The 22,184-nt window shown below is 45.2% G+C and overlaps 1 protein-coding gene across 3 annotated transcripts in view; it reads right to left on the bottom strand.

The window, feature by feature from the left end:
• PTGFRN (prostaglandin F2 receptor inhibitor) overlaps positions 1–17,923 on the bottom strand; it is a 70,361-nt gene extending 52,438 nt beyond the window's left edge. For 2 of the 3 annotated variants that reach the window (XM_074857426.1, XM_074857430.1), the window contains exon 1: positions 17,754–17,923. In XM_074857426.1, the coding sequence (XP_074713527.1) occupies positions 17,754–17,814 (61 nt within the window). In that variant the 5' untranslated portion in view covers positions 17,815–17,923. Of the gene's footprint in view, positions 1–9,533; positions 9,668–17,753 lie in introns of those variants that run through there. The other variant, XM_074857436.1, reaches the window with a different exon arrangement.
• Positions 17,924–22,184: the final 4,261 nt, after the last annotated feature.

Genomic DNA, 22,184 nt, shown 5'->3' with positions numbered 1-22,184 from the left:
GACAACGAGAAACTCTGTTGCCCAGAAAAGGCAGCTAGTCTGGTCTCTGGTATAAAAAAGTGGACACATGAAATTACCCATTTCAGGAGAAGACATTTTTCATTACAGTATTGTTTCCCTCTTGCAAAGGAGAGGGTCAGCAGTTCAGAGGGGGCAAGGGGAGGGAAGAGGTCCAGATAAGAAAAAGATGAGAGGTCAGGGACATAAAACAACATCTAGAAGGCACACAGGGATTCCAGTCAAGGTCTTTGACAGGGTCTGTGTAACTCCCACACAGGCTGTTAAATAAAATTACCCCCAGACGGGTCTGCAAAACAGCTGGCTTTAAAAACAGGCATGCCACAGCACTCTTCATTATTTGAAAGAGACAAATACCAACACAGACAGTTCTGGAAACACAGGAAAAAGCTTCACAAACAACATTCAAATCAATCTGGTTGGTTGCATTAAGACTCCTGAAAATAGAGAATACATTATTAGATCAGTAGATAGAACTCAAGGCAGTCTGCTTATTTACTTCACTAATATTTAAAAAGCCTAAAAGCTTATGCCCCACCACACAGAAATTTAAGACTAGCACAAATGTCTACTTTAGCATCTGGCATAGTCCAAAAGGAGAAAACTGTTGAGGGCAGTTGGTGCTGAGGCCCCAAGAATCACACCATGAATGTTTGGGGATTTGCATTGGACCAGGTTCAGTGCCACAGGCCAAAGACCAAAGGGCACCTGAAGCACAGCAGATACCTCCTGGAGCAACATTTCTGGTTCAGGTACATCCAAAGAAATCCTAATTGCACACTTAGATAGCTTCCCAGTAAAAAGCAATGTGCAGAAAGTGGGACAGTGAGAAGATTCACCTCAGAAATTCAATCCTCGTCCCATCTAAAATGGTAATGAAGATGCAGCCTGCGTGCTCCTAAAGGGTACTTAAAGGGCTGTTCACATTTAACTTGAACTTCAGTGTGGAAATGGGAACTCTTCCCTAAATCACAAATGTGAGCTAAGCCATGAACAAATGTATGGGTAGGATATGAAATCCACCCACACTTCAGTGTTGCTTATCCCCGCTCAACAAATTTAACAGCCAAAATTTTCAAAAAAGCGTGCAAGAGTCAAAAATTTGCTGGCATTCACTGCCTCCAAGAGCTTGAAGGCAAATTAGCTGTGTAATTAGCTGTCCATGCCCCTGAATTCCACCTTTAGAAAGCTGTTCTCACACATGAAAGGAAATGGTATTGTATGCGGCTGCTGTTTAATTTACTAGAAGATTAATTTTACGGGACAAAAAGAAGAGACTTTCTGGGACGGGTGGGCAGGTATGTACATGTGGGCAACACGCAAGAGATTCAGAAACCAGCAGAGCGCTGAACTACGTCATGCAAGACATACACCTGGTACAACTCCACTCCCAATTACTCCAGTCCTGAGAGAAACAAAATCCTTTGTACCTGCACCTTCTAGAACAAGCAGAAAAAAAGAAACACTCCACTCTTGTGACCAAAGTTAGCTAGTTCAATAATTGAAGAGGTTCAGTTTTCAAAAACCCTGACCATTAACCTTCTGGGGGACCAAGTCTCTTCATAAAGTTTCAGGCTCACAGCCTCAAGCCTTCCATCACTTCTGAAAACCTTGCCCTGTATTCAATGCAGGTATTTTGTTATCTCCAGTAGCAGAATAGCAAGGTTCATTAATTCAGTATCTGGCTGAAGAAGTCCAGCAGTCTTCTCATGTTCCACATCACAACCTGGAAGTCTTTTCTCCCTTTAGATTACATGCCAGCAAGTTTTCACTGTTACCTGTTTTGATTAACTCGCAGCATTCGCAGCAGTATCTACTCTCATCTCTAAAACCAATACTGAATAGCCTCCCTAGCATACACAGTAACACACAGCACTACAGAATGTCACACACATTTAAGCTTTTGGGGAGAATGTTATGCCCAAAACACATTGGAGAAAACTCACATTTGAGAAAACCCATGTGCAGCCATGTAATAAAAGACTGCATCACAACACATTACTGCTTGGAGTCTTAGTAAAGTTTGGCATTCAGACATTAGCTACTAATTTTCAGATAAGCATGCCTAAATACACATCTTAAAATGTTTCCTGTTATTTCCACTTTTAAGAAATGTATCTCAATTATTTACTTTGCTGCTGTCATTGGCATGCTGTGTATAGGAAGGTCAACACCACAGGTGATAAAAGAGAAAAGGAAACTTAACAGAGTCAGAAATCAGCTAACATGCACCATCACCCAGAATATTTCAGAAAACAAAACTTCAAAAGGTAGCCAAATGCAACACCCATGAGCCAGCAAACTCTTGGAGGAAATATTCAAGGTTAAACATAAAGATACCACCTCTAACTTAGGAAGTCTCCAAGCCACAGAAAATCATGAGATGATACACTAGGATAGTTGTTACTGTGTGTGCTCACTGTTCCATAGGCATCCACTCTTGGCCACTGTCAGAGGCAAGACACGAGGCTGAATGGATCTCTGGTGTCAGCCTACCCTGTCTTTCTACAGCTTTACGAAGTAGGAGCTGGGAGGAAGTACCCTTTTATTACTGCTGCTCCTCAGTGGCACCCAGGCTGGGGCTTAGGCTGTGCCCAGCAGAAGAGACACAAAAAAAGGAATAAAAGAACACAAAATTTTCAAGTAACTCTTAAAAATCAGAAGAGGGAATCCTTTTGAACATTAAACAAGAGAGAAAGGCGGGTAGAGAACCAACACGACATTAGAATAGCAGGAGGAGGAGAATACAGTTTTTGAAAGACACCCAGAGGGAAAACGCTTAATTGTTTCTTTTTCTGCTCCTGACTGCTTGCAGAGCTGTTCTAGGTTTCACTATTTAATAAGACAACCTATGTACAAAATAAATAGCTGTTAATATTTGGGTGAAACTTGGATATGCTGAAATTATTCAGTAACTAACACAATCAGCTTACATTGAAACAGACAGCAGATTGCATTCCCCCTAGGCATCCTCACATTTGCTACACTGGAACGAACAGTTATGTCCCATAGTACGTTGTTCAACAGAACAGCCAAACTCCATCCCAACAGAGAGCATGCCCACCATTTTCTGGATCATGAACTGGTACACGTATGTAGCGTAAGAACAAAAGACAACACTGCAAGTTCCAAATACCCACTGCAAAAGCAATACTGCACTTGCAGACTAAGTCGCAAGTCTACCAGCTGCTGTATTAATGCAAAGAAACAATTTTAACATGAACTGAAAAGAAATTGTGTCTGGGGCAAACGCAGCAGCTGTCTAACAGCATACGATATAGAGCAGCCTAAGAACAGAAGTGGAAAGTACACCACCAATTTAGGAAGTCAAGGGTGTTAAAAATCACCTGAAAAGCTGTAGGTGGACTTACCCACAGACACTAGAATTAGCAGTCCACACTTTTTAATTGTGCAAGAAGATTCTTAGCAGTACCTTTTAAGCACCTTTGAGATTTCCAGCTAAAAGGTGTCTCCCTGAACTGCCGCCTTCACTTGAGGGCAAACAGCCCTTGGGTAACAAAGGAGATGCACTCAGCCCACAGGGAGAGCTAACATTCTCCAGAGGTACTTCTGATTAGGCCCAGAAAGCCAGAGCATGAAACATTGCTATTCAGTGTGCAGAGCAAGCCCTGACTCCTTTACCAGAACATATCCTGAAAGCCATGTCAAGTCAAGGACACCTGTTCACCCAGCCTTAGCACCAGAGACAATATGAACTGACATATTCTTCAGAATGAAAACACAAAACACAGACTCATATGTAAGAAAACAGAAATGCGAAATACATTTTTACCACACCAACCTATACCCAAGAGGCGTTCATTTGGTACTTAGGCCTTGAACTCAGGCTGCAAAAAACTGAACTGAAAGCCTGATCTCAAACATTGACCAAAAAAAGGATAAGCAAGAAAGGCACTGAATGCTGTGCAATATCAGGAAACTCCCCTTGCTCTCACGCTTCATGATAACATCTGAAAAGATAGCACTGCTTGAAAAAGTCAGTGTTATATCTAAGCCCCAGTGGGCAAAAGGAAAGGAGTTATGCCTTCATTAATACTCAGAAAGAGATGCAGTATACATGTAGTCAGACTTCTAAATGGATGGTTTAAAAAATAAAGGATCCTTCTCCCAGCTCTGCATCTAGCCCCATCCAATGTCAGCAGTACACAACAATTTAAGAACCGTAACAAAAGGACTGGCAAGCCCTTCATACATAAATACAACAAAACTGTTTATTTCTCTTAATTTCATCCCTGTTTGTAAATTTGTACTTTAAAGGTTCAAAGTACTTTTTATACTCCCTGCTCACTTTTTATTTTACTACATCACAAAATCAACTGGGTTTAGCTCTCTTGTTGGTTTGGCAGTCACAAATCATATTAACAGCACTATCCTATAACAAAGTTTGTTTATTATTAGAGAACAATCAGTATTATTACTGTTATAGAAAAGTAACAAAGTACCTAGAAGGCACTCCTGCTGCTAGTGAAGACCTAAATAGAAGGTACATACAGCATTTACAGAGCTCCAGTTAACTATGCAACTTTCCTCTCACCTCACCCCCTGCCTGCCCACTTAATTTTTCAGAAATAAGAACAGGTTTTCAGAGATCAATGATCTGGAGAGCATTTTGCAGGAGCTTAAACCAGTTAAAATCCACAACATCAAATTAAGACATTTCAAAGAATTCAAGCAGAGGAGCACCCACCATAATGCAATGCAAGAGCAGCCTACAAATGCCTCCACTGTTTGTAGTTTTATAGCCTAAGCCTACCAAAAGTCAAAATGCAGGGTACAAAGCACACAACTAAATCAGGTTTTGCCTTTCCCCAGACAAAACACAGATTATTTCAAGATCTTTGTCCCTTTCACAGGGAATAAATAAACCTTAGACAAGGGATTGCTAGGAAGTCCTAAGTACAGAAGTCCAGTCTGTCCCTAGATTGAAAAGCGGCACTCCTTTATCATGAAAGGAGATCCTCTTTGCCAAAGAGAACTGGTGTTTTTAAAGAAAAAAAAAAATCAGTTTAACATTTGAGTCATTATCTTCCCTGGGCAGTTTTGTTTAAAGTATGTGTATTTTTGCCTGCCCCATTCACACTACTGTACTATCATCTATTAGCAGTTCAATGCAAGAAAATCACTACCTGTCCATCACCTACAGTCAGTACAATCAGTGAGATCTCTCAGAATTCTCCGAGATCCTATTGAAAAAAAAAAACATCTCTACTGGTGAAAAGAACCATCTTCATTAATCTGCCTGGCGGATGTATTCCTCCCTTCTAATCATTATGGAAGTTTACAATTCTAATAAAGCTGTACTCACATCATGTTATTCAGATTACAAAATCTCTGGAAAAAGAAAGCTCTTGGGCATTGTGCTGTAAATCATCAAAAACACTTCTAATTCCTGGCTGATAAGCACTTTAAGAAAGGGTATGTACTTAGCTGACTGCTAGGGAAGTCACAGGCATGGTCAGTCAACTGGTTATCACTGAAATGATCATCTGTTACTCAGCAGAACTCAGTAACTGAGATTATAATCACAACCCTATTTTCAGCAGGAAGGAGACCTATTTATACACTGTTTAGCTCAAACTTTGAGTGAAACCCACCCAAACAGATGTATTGTAAACCAAGGCTATAAATTATCTGCAGAAAGCCTGAAACAACAGCAGAGGTAAAAGTTACATCCTTAAACGTAAACACTGGAAGATAATAACAAATTTAGCATCACTGTTGTGGACTGTTTCAGCATGTAGATATTTTTGTGGAAATGCGCAACGGCTGAATGTTGAATTGCAGACATCAGAGCCAGACTAAAAGCACGAGACAGTTCTGGAGTTACAAGAAACATCCTGCAGGAGAAGTTTAAATTGAGGCTCCTTAACTTCTGTCTGTAAAAGGGAAGAAAAAAGGACAGACATCCTCAGCCTAACTTCACAAGCTCCTGTTAAGCCTGGATGTCATTCAGCTAAATGTTTGTCCCTATTTCCTCCTTAAATGCCAGAAATGTCAAAGGACAGGGAAAGAAAACACTAACTCATTCCAATTAGTTTCTATCTCAACATAAAAAAAACTTGTACAACAATCTGAGAGTTAGATGATGCTAAGGAGGGGTGGGGGGAGTAGAATCCCGAAATGGACAGTGGAATTTCTGTATCACTATCACCATAAATTCAAAGAATGTTCTGCCAACCATTTCATTTTTAGAGCTTACTTGGTTTTAAACCCCAGTTTTATTATTACTTGGGACTTGTGACAGGAGCTTCCATGCAATGCATAATTCTGCAAGTAAGTGGCAGAAATCGTCATCAGAATTATAACTTCAAGTCACAGAATAACTGTATAATCTAGTAGCAGTACTTATGTAATGACAGTGGTCTAAGGCAATATTCTTTAGAGATCTTTCATCAGACCAGCTGACACAGCCAGAAGAGACTGCATACAGGTCCCTGTTCTGAGGCAGATGCAGCGAGGAACCTCTGTATAGCTTCACATGCACAGTTACACCTTTGCTATCATCCTGCATCAACGAGCTCAAACTCAGCTCAGGTCAAGTCCCACAGCCTCTCATGGTTCTGACCTACCAGAAGTGCTTCTACCTAGTGAATTTCCCACAGAACACAACACTCAAGATGACCTGACAAAATCCTTGCTGGCATTCATACTTCTGATGTTGCAGAGAAGACTCTTTAGGTAGAAGTGGATTCAGATGGAGAAAAAAAGCAGGCAAAAGATGACTTCATGCAGAAACAGATGTTCTGAAGAGGGCAAGAGAGATTCCATTCTCCTAAAAATGCCAATATATGCCACCAGATAAGCAGAATTCTGTCTAAATGAGTGCTATTCAAGTTTCCCAGCAGGTATTCACTGACCTTTATCTATTTCGATAAAACCATGCATGCCATCTTTTTCAAGAAAAAGGAGAACCACCTCAATACAGGCAAACTAGGTAGGAGACAGTCTCAGGTTTCTTGGCAAAGGCTACTGAAAGAGAGCCACAGATCCCCGCAAACTCCCACCAACCGTCCAGGATGCACTCAGTGTATGAGCCTGACATCTCCAAAGAATGCCACAGCAGAACAAGAACACAGGTAGCCATACTTGCTCCATTTTGCACATCTTTAGAGATTAAGTGTCCAAACCCAGCATGTCTTATGCATACACGCTACCGGCTCTGAGGAAGTACTAGAGATCTGTTTTAAATGCGTAAATGTAACACTCCGGAGCAAATTTTGTATCAAGTTACAAGAGAGTGGGTACATGCAATGACCTGTGAGGAATTTAGGGGTTTTGCTAAACAGACAGAAACAATCATGAGGATATTTCCTGCCATAATCTGGTGGCATACATCCAGGACTACACAGAGGTCTTAAAGGTAGGGCATTAATCACAACAAGTTAAAAATCTCCTTGGCTGTATGTATTGAAAGCAATCGTCAATTCATGAGCCTTTCAAATTTATAATGTGTGTAAAAGCAACTGATGGGGTGCAGAGGGAAGTGGTGATGTTAAGTAGTACTGAGAAGCACTCAAATAACTTGGAAGGCCAAAGTTCTTCACTCACCCACACAAACAAAACAGTCAAGAATAGGTCAAACAGGGCTGTCCCCTCAATGGCCTCCATGTGCACGTGTCAGCCACTGCTGACACACACATCTGGCTGTTTTGTATCAGAAACTGGGTACCACGCTCACTCAGCCTTGTTCAGGGAAGAACCTTGTTGACTAGAATGCCACCCAGTACCTGCTGCTATTTTGCTTAGTCCTGCAGACATATGTTCACTCAACTGAAGCAAAACCAGTAATTCATTTTACACAGGCCCAGCAAAAGGCAAACACAAGGTGGGATTCATACCCACACACTCAAAAGCAGAAAGTCGTGCACCCAAGGTCAGAAAAGACCTTATGCCACGAGGCCAAGATGAAAAAAGTCACCAGCATGAAGTGCTCTTCATCACTATGCCATTCACAGAATCTGTAGCTAGGGCCCTTGCCTCCTCCCTGCCAAAACCTCCAAATATCTTCCCACCCCCATGCACAGCCTGCTCTTCTTCAAGGCTCACCCTGTAGCTCCATGACTGATCATCTCCCAGCAAACAGCTCCTCTGAACATATTGTTTCAGCCCAAGTGGCAGTCACAGGATGTCTCATGTTAGCAGCCTCCTCTGAGGTGGAAACCTCAGTTGCAGGGCTTTAATTTCAAGAAATGTCTGTGTACTTATGACAGTAACTTGACCAAAGTCCCACTCTGGGCTCTGAGCAAGATCCTACAGCAACAAGGCAACCCTGACACTGGAAGATTACTGCTGACCCCAGACGGTCACTCATGCGAGAACAGTATTCACGCTGGACTTTGGCCAAACCCACATATGCAAAGCAAGTTCTCACCTCCAATGCACCAATACCAGAAGCATGACAAAAGAAGAAAATACAGAAGAAAGAGAAGCCAGCAACTTTGATGGCATATGCATGTTCCATGAACGCACCATAATGGGACTAGGTTCTTATTCTGGGTAAAAATTGTTACAGCAAGGAAAGGACACACCTTACAAGTCTGGGTACAGAAGTGCCCAGTGCATCCATCTGTAGGTTACTAGCCTTTGCCCAGATGTATGAAGAGTGTCTTTCTGCAGCTTCAGACAGGGAGAAAAATCTCTCTATATACATACAAACCAAAAGCTGACTGCTCACACCAAGAGGAGGTTCAGCGAGAAATACTTTATATCACTCTTAACAGCTTTCTAAGTAGCTTTGGCCCATCTCTGTTGATCCTTACAGGTTTATGAGGCAAAGTCTGGAACAGGCACACTCCCTGCGCCCTCCGATCATGAGCAGGAACAAGGGTGCCATCTGAAGTCTCATTTGTTCTACGGCTATTTTGGAAGGACATCCCCACCCAGTAACTCTATTCACTGTACTGCAGCCTCCCCCTTGCCTATCCCTTTCAGACTCAAAAGGCAAACACCAGCATCAACTCAGATGTCACAGCATACCCTGCAGCCACATGCATCACAGTTCAGTCCTTGTTTTAAACTCTGCAGGAGTCTACAATTAGATATTCCATTTACCTGTCAGTGGTAAGCAGAAAACTTTGCTTAGAAAAAGTATTTCAGGATTTGCTTGCAGATCTTTGAGAAACTTGTGTTTTTTACCAAGGGTGTTTTTTGGTGATAACTGCTCCACCATCTCATGCAGACACATCTTTAACTCATTCTTCCATCTTAAACAAGCTATTGCCCCGCTTCCTTTTCTCTCTGCCAAGTGTGTCCTGCTCCAGTACTCCCTCCTCACCTTCCTTCCCCCACCTCTAATTGCTAGTAACAGCTGCACTTCTATGCCCATTGGCTAGATACGCTATTTTCTCAACCTGTTTTTTTAATAAATAAACCAACTCACAAACCTAGGGATGTCAGCAGCTTTGCAACTATTGACAGGTGCCTATCAATAGTTGCAAGCAACCAGGGCTCCATTCAACCCTGCTTTGTGATAGACATGACAGACTCAGGCTTACCTTGCTACCTCTCACCTCCAGACAGAGTGATTTTGTCTCTGATAAGCTGTCATGCTCTTTATTTTCTCACTGATGAAGCCTGCTTCAAGCACTTGAGGTCTCTAAGCCAAAAGGTACAGTATGCCTTGTCTAGAACCAAACCCTGAGATCAAAGGGAAACAAGGTTGATGCAACAGACTTATTACTCTGCATTAATTTAAATCTCCATATGAACTGAATATGAACAAGCACACTCTACATACAACATAAAGGACAAAGACATAAATTCCATCTACTGACACCACCTCCCAAAACACAGTATGTCACTGGGCTTCTAAAGAATATAACACTTCTTTTGGGAGATGGTGGAGGTTGTTAGAACATCTGGGTAAATATTACAGGTGGTGCTCTGAAAGCACAAAATAGTCTGTGGCAAGGGCAAAAGGGAAAGGAAGATACATCACCTCTCCCACCCTCTAGCACTGGGAAGAGGATCAGAGCACAGATAGACTAACACCTTGCTGCTTATTCTAACAGTTTCCATTAACAAATAATTCCCTGTTTTCACCTCAGTATTACTTGCTTCATTCAAGCACAAATCAACACATGTACTGATTAGACATGTTTCTGGAAAAAAGGGTATTGAAATTTAAATAATTATTCACAAATTATATGAATTCTGAATTTTTCTCAGAATAATTATGTTTGGTACCCTGAAAATTCAGGAAGCATCCTCTATTAGTTCAGCATCTGTTTTGTATTTAGAAGCTATTCTTTGCAAACGCAGGGGTCATGCTGCTTTTAAAGCGGCTCCTGCCAATTCCCTTTTGCAGGGCAGATTTAATAGCAAATTCCACTGCCACAGGATTCACTGTGTAATAATGAAGGGTAGTGTGTCAATAGATGAAACTGAACACATCAATAAGAAGCTGGCAGAGGTCCCCATGGATGCCTCTCTTGCAACAACCATTTTAATGCGTGTAAGAGAACAATGCCGTTACAGCCTGCTCAAAGATTCCCCACAGCCACATTGCATCAAAGACTGACTGAAACACGATGCTAAATCTCTGCAGTTGGAGCTAACAGTGGAACACGCATGGAAACAAAGTCCTTTACACTGGCAATTATTCTTTTTAAGACTGGGAAACCTAAGCAGAGGTAGCTTTTGTCAGAACTGGACTCTTGCTAACCAACATGACCACCAGTAATGGTTCCACCAAACTCTTTTTAATGGCTAGTGATATGGCATGAAAGCATGCAAATTGCAGTCATTAAGCAAGCACTAAGCAGCATAGCTAAACCACATCTTTAAGAAAGTCGGCAGAAAGGCAAGTCCAGACTAATCAATCCTGTTAAACAGAAAGAGTGGCATAAGTTCTTTACTTTTTTTTTTTTTTTGAGAGCAACTATAGCAGCAGGAGTTGTTTTACAGTCAGCATGAAGTAAAGGACAATGGGGGACACCTGGGAAAAAGCCTGAGAGAAGAGCTGAAGTCAGAGAACAAAAGTTAAAAACCACACATAAAGTTTACATTGATTTTTTTTTTTAAAGCCACATATAAGAAAGATGATATATATACTTTGTGTGCTACAAGCAGCAGACTCTCACAGCAGATATGATCAGTGATCCACACAAATCAGCACATTGCTCCAGCACTGGCCAATTTGGCAGAAGGGGGAGAGAGAAAAAAGAAAAAAAAGAAAAAGACTTCACAACACATTTACAGAAGTCTGAAACCGGAATAAAAAGGAGGCTTCCACTTCTCCACCCCCAATTCCAGCTGTAATCCTTTGACACCTTAAAAGCAATGACAGAGTGCTTTCTCTAGGGACCCGAGACTAATTCTCTACCAAGCATTTACAAACTGATGCTTTTCCAAGTCTTACAATGTGGCCAAATTTGGACATTTTTCATGAGAACAGCAAAAGCCACATTCTTGATGCAAAGTTAACTCTCCAGCCAAATTTCCAGTTCTTGCTCTAAAGCATGGAGGTGCTAGAACTTCTCAGCTTAGCAGCCGAGATTATTATTTGTTCCATAGTGAGGAGGGAGAATTGACCAGAACATGCGAGAATTAAAAAAAAAAAAAGCCACCAACCTTCTCCCTGCTCACTCCCAAAGTGTAACAGTTGGAAATATGGGAGCATTTTTTGGGGGGGTGTAGGGGCATATTTCCTAGGAAAAAAAGTCAACCTGTCGTAGACACCCGGCCCAGAAAATTTCAGTATGAATGCCTAAAGTCTTGCAGAATAATAAGCAATTTAAGAGATGGCCCTCAACCAAAAGTATCAAGCAGATATACTACAGGCATTGCTGGCAGCCCTGCCTATCAGCAGCTGTGACAGCTTGCCTGAGAGCTCCAATCTTTAATTAGTTCTCATTCCTGAAGTTCACAAGTCAATTCCAAAAACCATCCTGAGATCCTTTTTTAAAGTTAATCCTGTCCAGGACTCGGTGTCTTACTCACTCACCTATTCTTCCCATAGCTTAGCTAACAGTTCAGACCCTTTAGAACATCCATGCAAATTCCATCTGGCCATAGAGATTATCAGTAGTCAAATACTTCAGCTTGCTTCAGCAATACTGCATATTTCTGCAGCTCTATTTTGCCATTGCTGCATACAAAGGACATTGTTCTCCAGGCTCTGTCACATAAGACTTTCCCTGCAACTTTCCTCATCTAGTGTAATGAAAAGAAGCACCGACTGCAACACTCTACCACAAGTTTCAAGCAGTCCCCATGGCAATTACACTGACTCAAGTCTACCAGCATTACCATACTGCTTTATAACTTTACAAGACTCAAAGGTATTTAGCAACACTGGTTCTACCTTCTATCTAGCTCCCTTTAAACTTATTCAGAATGCCACAGTTAAAGCTGATAATGGTTTCCACTGAAAACCCAGCTTTGAAACATCTTCCAATTCAAGAGAAAAAAAAATACCATCCTTTTTTCCTGTTTCAGACTTCAGTTAAAATAAATCAGTTATACTCTACAATTATGAAAGCTTACATGTAAATGAATAAGCCAGTTTCTGATATGAAACCCAAAAAACTAGGAAACTTTTTAAAGTTCCATAACTTCTGTCTTGCTTATCTTCAGATATGCTGATAATCTGGAAATACATTATTCAAGGCTTTTGGCACCTGAACAGCTATTTCTCAGATCATCCTACCCCAAAAGCAGTTACATCTGAAACTGATTTTATACCTTTGCCCCTTGCAAAGCCTAATGCATAAGGTGTATTAAAAGTTTATCTCATAATTTTTAAAGCCCTTCTCAGCTGGTATTCAAGCCTCCTAAGAAAACTGCAATTTGAGATTTTCTAAAGAATCAACTGACAAAAAAAAATGGACAATTCGAGAACTTAGTACCTCATTGGTACAAGCTAATTCCTTCTACAGGGCAGGAGATACTGACTACCCAAACAAAAACTGCTTATGTTACAGTCTCTCCCTGCCTTGCTCGATCCAGTTTTGGGATACCTTGTGCAGGTTAGGAACTAGGGTCATGAAGGAAACTGCTTATTATTCTTGGACAGAAATTGAACCATTGCTATCCCTAGACAATTTCGCCTTACAGGTCTCTAGAAAACAGACTTTATCACTTACTACTGCAGATCTTCTAAGAAAGCAGGACATCTGGCTTGGGAAGTAACTGCAACATCTCCAATAAAAGTCAAAAGCAAAGTATTAAAAAGATACTTTTCCTTGCACTATGATATAGATTCTTACTTTATACTCCACTTAATATCTTTCTTTCGAAACTTCTAGAGACCTTGATAAACACTAACATAACCCCTACTTTGATCCACCTCATGTTAGTAATGTTTTCCTCAAGTTCTTTCCAGCTTAACTTTCAAGTGCTTGATTTCTATACATAACCAAAAAGAATTCAATTTTCAAATGTGTCCATTTACCCTTCCTTCTAAAACACAGAACTTCACACAAAAAAAATACATCAGTGAAAACAGACAATTGAAATGTTCACTTTCTCAAAGTATCTTATTGAGATAGGTAACCATTTCCCTACTAAAAAAATATACAGGTCTGTTTTGCAGGTAAGTGTTTCACAATGATTATGGAGACTGGAAAAAACTAACTCAACAACAAACAACCACCACACAGAAACAAATCAACCCATAAATTTATTAGATGTGAAACCTAAGTTCTCAAATGTCCCTCAGTGTTTGTTTACACAGCCAGACGGATGGATATATATTATTTCTTAAGTACATTCCCATCTAATCAAGCATGTGGCTGCATTTTTAAGTGACCCCTACAGTTTACTTCAAATCTTGTTCAGGCAGGTTTATACCTCAGTTCAGGGATTAGAGCCAAATACAACAGAGGCTACCTAAAGAGAGCAAGCTGTTGCTATGTTGAAATGTAGCAATTGAGAAAACTGGAGAACAAGGTCGAAGAATTTCGGAAAAAGCACCCAGACTCCCTTAAAAGAAGCCCTGGACAGGAACCTACAAAGACACAAGAGCCAGAAAAGGTGACTAAGCTACCATTTGCCAACCCAAAAGAACACAGGATGTAAAGGAAAAAACACTCACTACTCTGCTCACCCTTTGATTCCCACATCTTCCCACAGCCTACAGACTAAGAAAATACATCAGCATGGCAAAGCCATACAGAAAGCGCTTCCTCCTCAGCAACACCACCTGCCCTTCAGTACCTCACCAACCCAGTTCCAACACTCACTACGTGCTTCCACTGCCTTAGCAGTCTGCAGCTGCTAAGACCAGGACAGGCTTGTCAGTATTTCCCCTTTGGGAGCCTTTGTAACAACTCTAAAGCTACAACACAGATAGGCAGGCCTAGCTGTCAGCATCTTCTCCGAGTGCCTGTGAGGACCAGAGCCTGCCTTCTTCAACAACAGGCAGGCAAAGTCCACCACCAACAACCCTGGGCTCATCGGCAGGTGAGCAGCCACCAGCATGGGAACAGGAAGGAGATTCCACTCTAACACACCTTGAACGCTCCATGGCTGATCATCCGTAATTACGTCAATTCCCTGACCTAAACCTTGAGGCTCTCCCATTTTCTAATGCTTTCACTTCAGCTGCAAATCCAGGGAAGGATTAAAGAACGCTTTTCCTTCAAGTTCATGATCACAATAACTTATACTAATTACCAAAAGCTTTCTGTTGCAGAGCTTGTATTAAACCTTGATGACTAAATGACTAATTGTTGTAGCTTCTGAGGAAAACTTAAAAAAAAACCACAATAAATTTTGAATACGCATTGTAGGAGACAACTCTATTCATGTACGTACAAGGCTCTTGGGGATCTGGCATGCTGGAACTGACTTCCATCATAGCGGACAGTGTGTCACACAGGTCTAAATGGTAGTAAGAAAAAGGCTATCTCTGGGAAACCCATCATCAACAGTATTCCCCCAGGACCTACTGAGTGCTTGCTCTCCTCAAGCCCCATAGCACTTAAAACAAAGACCAGCTTTTTTCAGATACACCGCAATTCTTACCTTAAATCTCAAACAAGAACCAGGGGGAAAAAAAAATAAATCCATGAGGTGCAAGGTTTACTGTTTAGTTTACAGTCTGAGCCCTGATAACCACCAGATACCTGGTTTGTTTTTCGCATGTCTTGTCCTAGAAGAGATGTTTTGGTTTCCAGAGCATTTCACAGGTTGATTAGGCAGATTGACTGCAGAACAAAATCACACATAAAACAGGCAACAGCAGTGCAAAATGCCCTCATGCTGCTGTCTCTTCTCAGGACCTAACCACACCAGAGGAGGGAAGAAAAGAGAGTAGATCAAGCCTTAATCTCAGGATCCACAGTCTCTTTACCAAACAGATTATAACTGTACTGAATCCAGGAGAAAGGATGAGAAAACATTTTTGTCACGGACAAATACTTCCTTCAGCCATTTGTGTCCTTTTGCTGGGTTATTTTGTAAAGATCTGAACAAAACAATCAAGTCTAAGTACAGGCACTCGATGAACCCTTCTACGCTTCAACTCCTTCCCTCCACCTCCCTTACACAAGAATTCCTCAACATTTGCAGCACATTAGTTAACAAAAAGCCCCAACCTGCCTCTTTATTAAAGAGCTGCTAGAAAACACGTTCACAGAAGCCTATTTTTCCCCATCCAGAGTGAGAGGAATGCCACCTTCCCAACCTTTTAGCATTAGGAATATCTTATACAAGCTACCAAGTAATGGTATCATAGATAGCCACACCATAACACACACCACAAGTAAGACTGAAAAGTTTAGGGTTTTTTTTTCCCTGCACACAAAAACACTTTCAATTCCAATTAAAAAAAAAAAAAATCCCCAAAAGACAACTCAGAACATGCAGACAAACCCTATCATGAACAGTGGCCAGATATCTGTGCATGCACATTTTAAAGTCTTCTAATTATTTTGTCTGAAATTACGAAGGAAACAACTTTCCTGTTGGATGTCATCCTTAATAGTTTTTACTTTTTGATGCATGACCTTGAGCAATCTGAGAGTCCTGATTTTTCCGCTTGTCCTACTAAACCATTCTCTTGAAAAATTTTATTCCCTTTCTGTTTCTAAACAAAAACACTAAAGGTGTTCTCTCCAGTTCTCCACTGTTTCCCCAGCTGGCAGAATGCCTATAATTGTCAAGATAAACGAGATGACTAACCTCAGCTGCAAGTAAGAGAAAGCACAGTGGACACCTTTGTGCGGTAGAATCGTGACTTGTAGATAGACACCCCTTTGCCTCAGTGCCTGCAAGCAGCCTCAGGAAAGAGACTGGGACCAGCCCAGGTTTAGGAAGCTGACTTTTCAACTGTGACTACCTGCTCTGCAGACCTGGCTATGAAAGATTCAACAGCCAAACCACGAGGAAAGTGCTCTGGCAGACTTTAAAAAAAGAATTAGTCATAGCAATGTCAAAAGTACAAGCACAAACTAAGTCAGCAAATAAGAGTTTTGTTTAAAGAAGAGCATTGCAGCGTGGGGTGGGGGCACTGTTTTAGTTACTCAGTCCTTCCACCCCAGATCTGGAAAAGGCTCCCACTTACTGCCTACAATCAGTCAAGTGTTCTGAATCAAGAAGTGCCTGTAGTAATTTGTGGGGCATGTTTGCTCACCAGCACCTAAAGCACTTGTAACTACACAGAGCTGACACAGAATCGCTTAAAGACTACGTGCAACTATCTTACCTGAACAATCTTCTTGTGTGCTAGTTAAACTCACTGCTACTTTAGTAACACTGTTAGCAACAATGCTACAAGTCCACTGTTGAAGGGAAAAAGGGCAAAAACCCCAAACCCACCAGCCACCCTTTTGTGTAGTTCTTGCTACAGGCTTTATTTCTGCACGCCGCCTGCCTGGCACTGGCACCGGTAAGGAACAATGCCGCCCGTTAAGCTAACGACAGCCACACGATTACGTGAACGCGGCATAAAACATCACCTGCACAGTTACCGGGTCTCTCTGAGCGGGAGAACCGGACGGCGGAGGCAGCGAGCCCCGAGAGCCCGGCGGGGCGGCCGCAGGAGCCGCGCCGCTTCCACCCAGCCCCGCCGCGCCCGGGCTCCTGCAGCCGGGCGGGGGTGGGGGGGCCTTCCTCCCGCCTCCCCCGTGCGACCGGCAGGAGGAGGATCTCCCTCTCGGCCCTAGAGCCGGCCGCTCGGCGCCCCGGCGAGGGGAGGGTTGACCGCCCTTACCTCAGGGCGCCCACGGGTCGTGCCACAGCGGCTACGGCCACACCGTCACGTAACCCCGGCCGCGGGACCCCGGCCGCCGGCGGAGACAACCTCCCCCCCCCGCCCCGCCCCTCACCGGGGAGCCACGGCACGCAGCACCCCCGCGCCGCAGCTCTACCCTGAGGACGCCCCTTAAAGTTTCGGGGAGATAACCCGCAGCAATCTGCACCCCGGCCCTTGGCGGGAGCAGCGCGGGAGGGGCTGCGGAGCCGTTAGGGCTGCGCCAGCCGTTAGCGCCCGCGGGCCGGCCGGGAGGGGGCGAAGGCGACCCCGGCCCGGCCAGCCAGGGCGGGTAGGGGGGGGACACAGACTGGCCCCCCCGCCGCCCCTCGGAGTGCAGCGCCCCGGCGGGGCTCCGCCGCACCCCGTGCGGGCACTGCACGGCGGGCGGCTCCTCCCCGCCGAGGGGCCCGCGCCCAGGGGCCCGGCCCTCCCTCGCTACCTGCGGGCGAGGTGGCCGAGCGCAGCCCGGCCCGACCGCCCTCCCCGCTGCCCCCGGTCGCGCACCCCCCGGGCTCACCGAGCAGCAGCAGGAGGAGAAGGAGAGGCAGGCAGGACGCCCTCTCCCCGCGGTGCCCCATGCTGACGGGGCTGCGCGGGTGCCTCTCCCGACGCGAGGGGGGTCGCCGGCGCTCGCCTCGCCTGGCCCGGGGACCGGCCGCTCAGCCTCCCGCTGCCCTGCGAGCGCACGGAGCCGCCCGCCCGCCCCGACCGGCCGCGCCGCGCGGCGCAGCCAACCACAGAGACAAACTTTCCCCAGCGCCCGCCCCCCTGCGCCCCCGCCCGCAGGTAGCGGGGGCGGCGCGGGGGTCCGGCCCGGCCCGGCCCCCACCCCCTCCAAGGGGAGGAGAGGAGCGGCCGCCGCCGGCCCGGGGCCGCCAGCCGCGGGGCGGGGCGGGGCGGAGAGCCCCTCGCCGAGCGGGGCCGCGCGGAGGGCGGTGCCGCCCCCGGCCTCCCGGGGCCGCCCCGCACACGTGGCCCGGGAAAGCCCCGGTGCCCGGGCTGGTGGAGGGCTCCCCCGGGGCGGGGGGGGGTGACCCCGGGGGGGGCGCCCCGCTGCCGGCAGCGGCCGGCCCCCGGGGGACAGGCGTGGGGCCCTGCGGGCGCGCGGGGCCGCCATGGCGCCGCTCCTGCCCCGGCTGCGGGCCCCCCCCCAGGCCCCGCCACAGTGGGGTGCGGTCCGCTCCCGTCCGCCGTCCTCCCACCCGCGGGTACCCCCAGCGTGGGGGGCGGCGGGTGCCCCCTTTCCTCACAGACACCCCCCCCAGCGCGGGGTCCCCGCACACAGACCCACCGCACAGACGGGGGGGGGGGGGGTGGGTGTCACTCCCACCCCTGTCCCCACACACAGACCCCAGCCGGGGGCTGCCTGCTGCTCCGCGCACCCCCACCCATGCGCGGAGGCTCCCTCGCGCCCGGTCACACCGCGGGTCCGCGCACGTCCCCCTGCCCGCACGCACAGTCACACAGCACTGCCGGGTGGGCCCACTCGTGTCCCCGGCCCTTCCACGGGCGCACATGGCAGCCGCGGGCCTGCCTGGGCTCCTCCCGCTCCCCGGGGCAGTCCCGCCGGCCCCCCGGCCTGGCTCGGCAGAGGCAGAGCAGGGCTGCGCCCACGGGGCCGCTTCTCCCCGCCGATGCCGGGCAGCCCCCGCAACCAGCGCTGCCCTGCTTTGGGACTGGGCTTCTTTTCCCCTGCCAGCGTTCCCACTTCACGCAAAAAGGCCTGCTGCCGCATGACATTCATGCCGCTGCTCCGCCGCCTTTCTTTTCGGCCTGTTCACAGAGATTTTTTGTTTGCTCGGGGATTTAATTTCCTGTTTGTTTGTAAAAACAGAGAACTGAAGCGCTGGCCTGCTCTCGAGTAACTCGGACAGTTATCTGTTGGGTCAGTCCCCTTGCCACATTAACTGGAAAATCAGTGCTCTCCTCGTGCGTGTTTTGTGGTTTGCTGCCCAGGCTCCCTTCAGGCTCCCTGATTTTCTGTTCTTTGGTGGAGCTGGATCCGTGTTACTCATTTCTCTGTGTGGGGAATCTCCAGGGCCTCTGCACAGTTTTGGGCTGCTGCTCCCGCACAAAATGGCTGGTTTAGGCTTTATTCTAGCGTCTCCAGCGCGCCTTGGTCTTCAGCATGCCTTGGCTCGGGTGAGGTTGTTTGCTCCCACTAGCAGGAAGTGTGTGCTGTGTTCGTAACTGAGCATGATTATCAGACTGGATTTTAGCTTGGACTTTGTTATTCATTCTGCAATGCTTTACTGGAGAGAGGGTGTTGCCTGATAGTAATGAAACAAGACCCTCCTAAAATTGATGAGGAGAACTTTCACCCTCCAACCTCAATTAACGGAGCTCCTGCACACAGTAGATCTCTTTGCAGAGCTGCAGCCGCAAGGTGCCTGGGGGACACTTAGTTCTGTCCACACTGAAGTTCTCCGAGGTCCCAAACTGCAAATGAGGCTGAATCCACACATATGACTGAGTAAGGGCTGCCCAAACAAAACAAGACTGTCTTCATCTATGTTTACAGTACCCTCATATGCCTGTTTGTTCTTGCTGCCTGTTTCCGTTCATTCTGCTCTACCTCCTCCTTTGGCCAGCATTCAAACACATTTTTTCTTCACTGGAAAATGCCACTTCTGTAAACCAAGACATGTCCCTTACGTCAAATTCAGAAAACAGGTTGGGACATCTCTCACCCTTACTGGTCAGCTTCCATCATGCTGGTTAAACTGTTGATTCTTCATCAAACTCTAATCCTGAAAATATATCCCCTTGTGCCTCTTAAGCCTTGCAGCAGCGATCCTGACATGTACACACAGATGTAGTCATGGATGCAAAGTTTGCTGTATGCACAAGGCCACTGATTTTGCAGGAGCCCCAGTCCCTGTTTGCTCTGTGCTTCCCATTTTCTGTGCTCCATTGCTAGCTGAAGATCACTGATCCAGGACCTGAATTACAGTGTTGAAAAGTTACAGCAGTGACTTGATTTTCATTATGTCCTTGGAAAGATTTTCCTTATGACTGTCCAATTTGGAACTCCCTATCACGCTTACTGTAACTGCCAGATAACCATCACCTACTTCACCACTGCTACGTGCTCTTAGTTACACTGGTGAAAAGAATAGGTAAACCCCTGCTATCCTGAGCTGTGATATTCTCAACAAGTGTCATCTCACTCTTTTACTTCATATTTAGTAAGAACCACTTTCCCTCCCATATAGTCAGGCTTCCAGACAGAAGGACCCACCGTCTGTCATTAATCTGACTCATATACACAAGCCATAGATTTTTTTCCCAGCAGCTGAATCAAAGTGAGCTTGAAAGACAACACATCTTGTCTTAAAGACTCCAAGTAATGGCAAGTGCCTTACTCCACTTACTAGTTTATTCCAATGTTTAATTATCCTTGCTGCTAGGAAATTGCTTCTTTCAAGGTTGAATTTGTCCAACTTGGAGACATCAGAACTTGTTATGCCTTTGTATAAAAAACTGCACACCCATCCCATTTCATGGGTAAGTAACTATAGGTGGTGCTCCTATCACTTCCCGCTAAACGGAATAGATTGTTTTCTCTGAAGCCTCACATTGTAAGATTCAGTTTCAGCCACTGCAACACTTTTTGGACTCTCCAATGTTTCTAAGTGCTTTTTGACTCGCAGGCACCCACCCTGGATACAATGTCATTGTGGTCTATACACATATGCTGTGCACAGAGTAAAAATCATTTGTCAGTCATTGTTTGGTTTTCCCCTTCTCACGTATCTAAAAATGGAATTAGACCGTTAACTGCCTACGCTGCACAAAAAGCTTGTAGAATCCATTACCCATATTGAATCCCCAAGCATCTTTCTGCATCTGTGTTTTCCAAGAAAGCATCTCTATCCCATCATTCACCACCAATGTTCTTCCTTCCTCACTACGTGGCCTTGCAGCAGGGTGTGTTAAAATACATTTTGTGATGTTGTGATGATTTAAACAGGTGTTTGAGATCCCTCATTCGATTTGAGAACTGTTTCTCTGAGACTGATAAATCGCCAGCATAGATGACAGAAAGAGCAGGCCTGAAGCTGACCGCTGTGTTAGTCTACCTTCTTCAAAGCCTGTTTTCTTCTCTTTTTTTGTGTGTCCTACTTTCAATGGATTGTTACATGTATGTGATTATGTCATTTTTTCCCCTTGCCAATTCCATTTGTATAGTTCAGCTATGAGAGCCAGACTGAGTCAAAAGCTTTCTCCAAGTATAAAGTTGAGACAAATACCTTCCTCTGTTTTTGTGCTTTCTCCATGTTTATTTATGAGATGCAGAGTAAATATGTGGTCAGTTGTTTGTTTCTCAGGAAGGCATCCCATTTGACTTTCAGTGTTTAGCATGTTGTTGTTTTGAGTAGATACCACATATAATTCATTTATTGATGATGCTGCAGAAATGTTAGCCTACATTTCTTCATACCTAGATTTCTGCATAATGCATAGGCTGAAGGCATCTCTCATTTGGGGGTAACTAGATTAGCCAACAACCTCAGGGAAGGATCGAGATTGAAGTGTTATATTAGACACATTATTATGCATGCACATATGTGCATGACCATGAGCAAACGCTGATCCTGAAGAAACCCACATGCAACCACTCCCTACTTGCGACACTCCTTCAATATATACTTGCTAGCTTTTGCAAAGTTTTTCTCTTGACAAATGTGGATAAACATCTCTTGTTCTCCCCACCTTGTTGCCTGAGCAGCCGAGGACAAAGGCGGGACGACTGCATAACAGGCCCACACACAGCATGGAGCGCCAGGGTAAACTGCTTTCGGAAGACCCATACATCTCCGACCAGCAGCAGAAGGACCCACCCTGACGAGGACCCAGCGCCCTGTTTAGGGGCAGAGGCTGCAAAAGCGCTGCTCACGTGCAGTGCAGTTTGCTGACTGCAAACCTTAAGCAGGGGAGAAATCTT

The sequence above is a fragment of the Strix uralensis genome, chromosome 2, assembly GCF_047716275.1.
Source record: "Strix uralensis isolate ZFMK-TIS-50842 chromosome 2, bStrUra1, whole genome shotgun sequence".
NCBI lineage: Eukaryota > Metazoa > Chordata > Aves > Strigiformes > Strigidae > Strix > Strix uralensis.
This window is presented reverse-complemented; position numbering and strand designations above follow the sequence as displayed.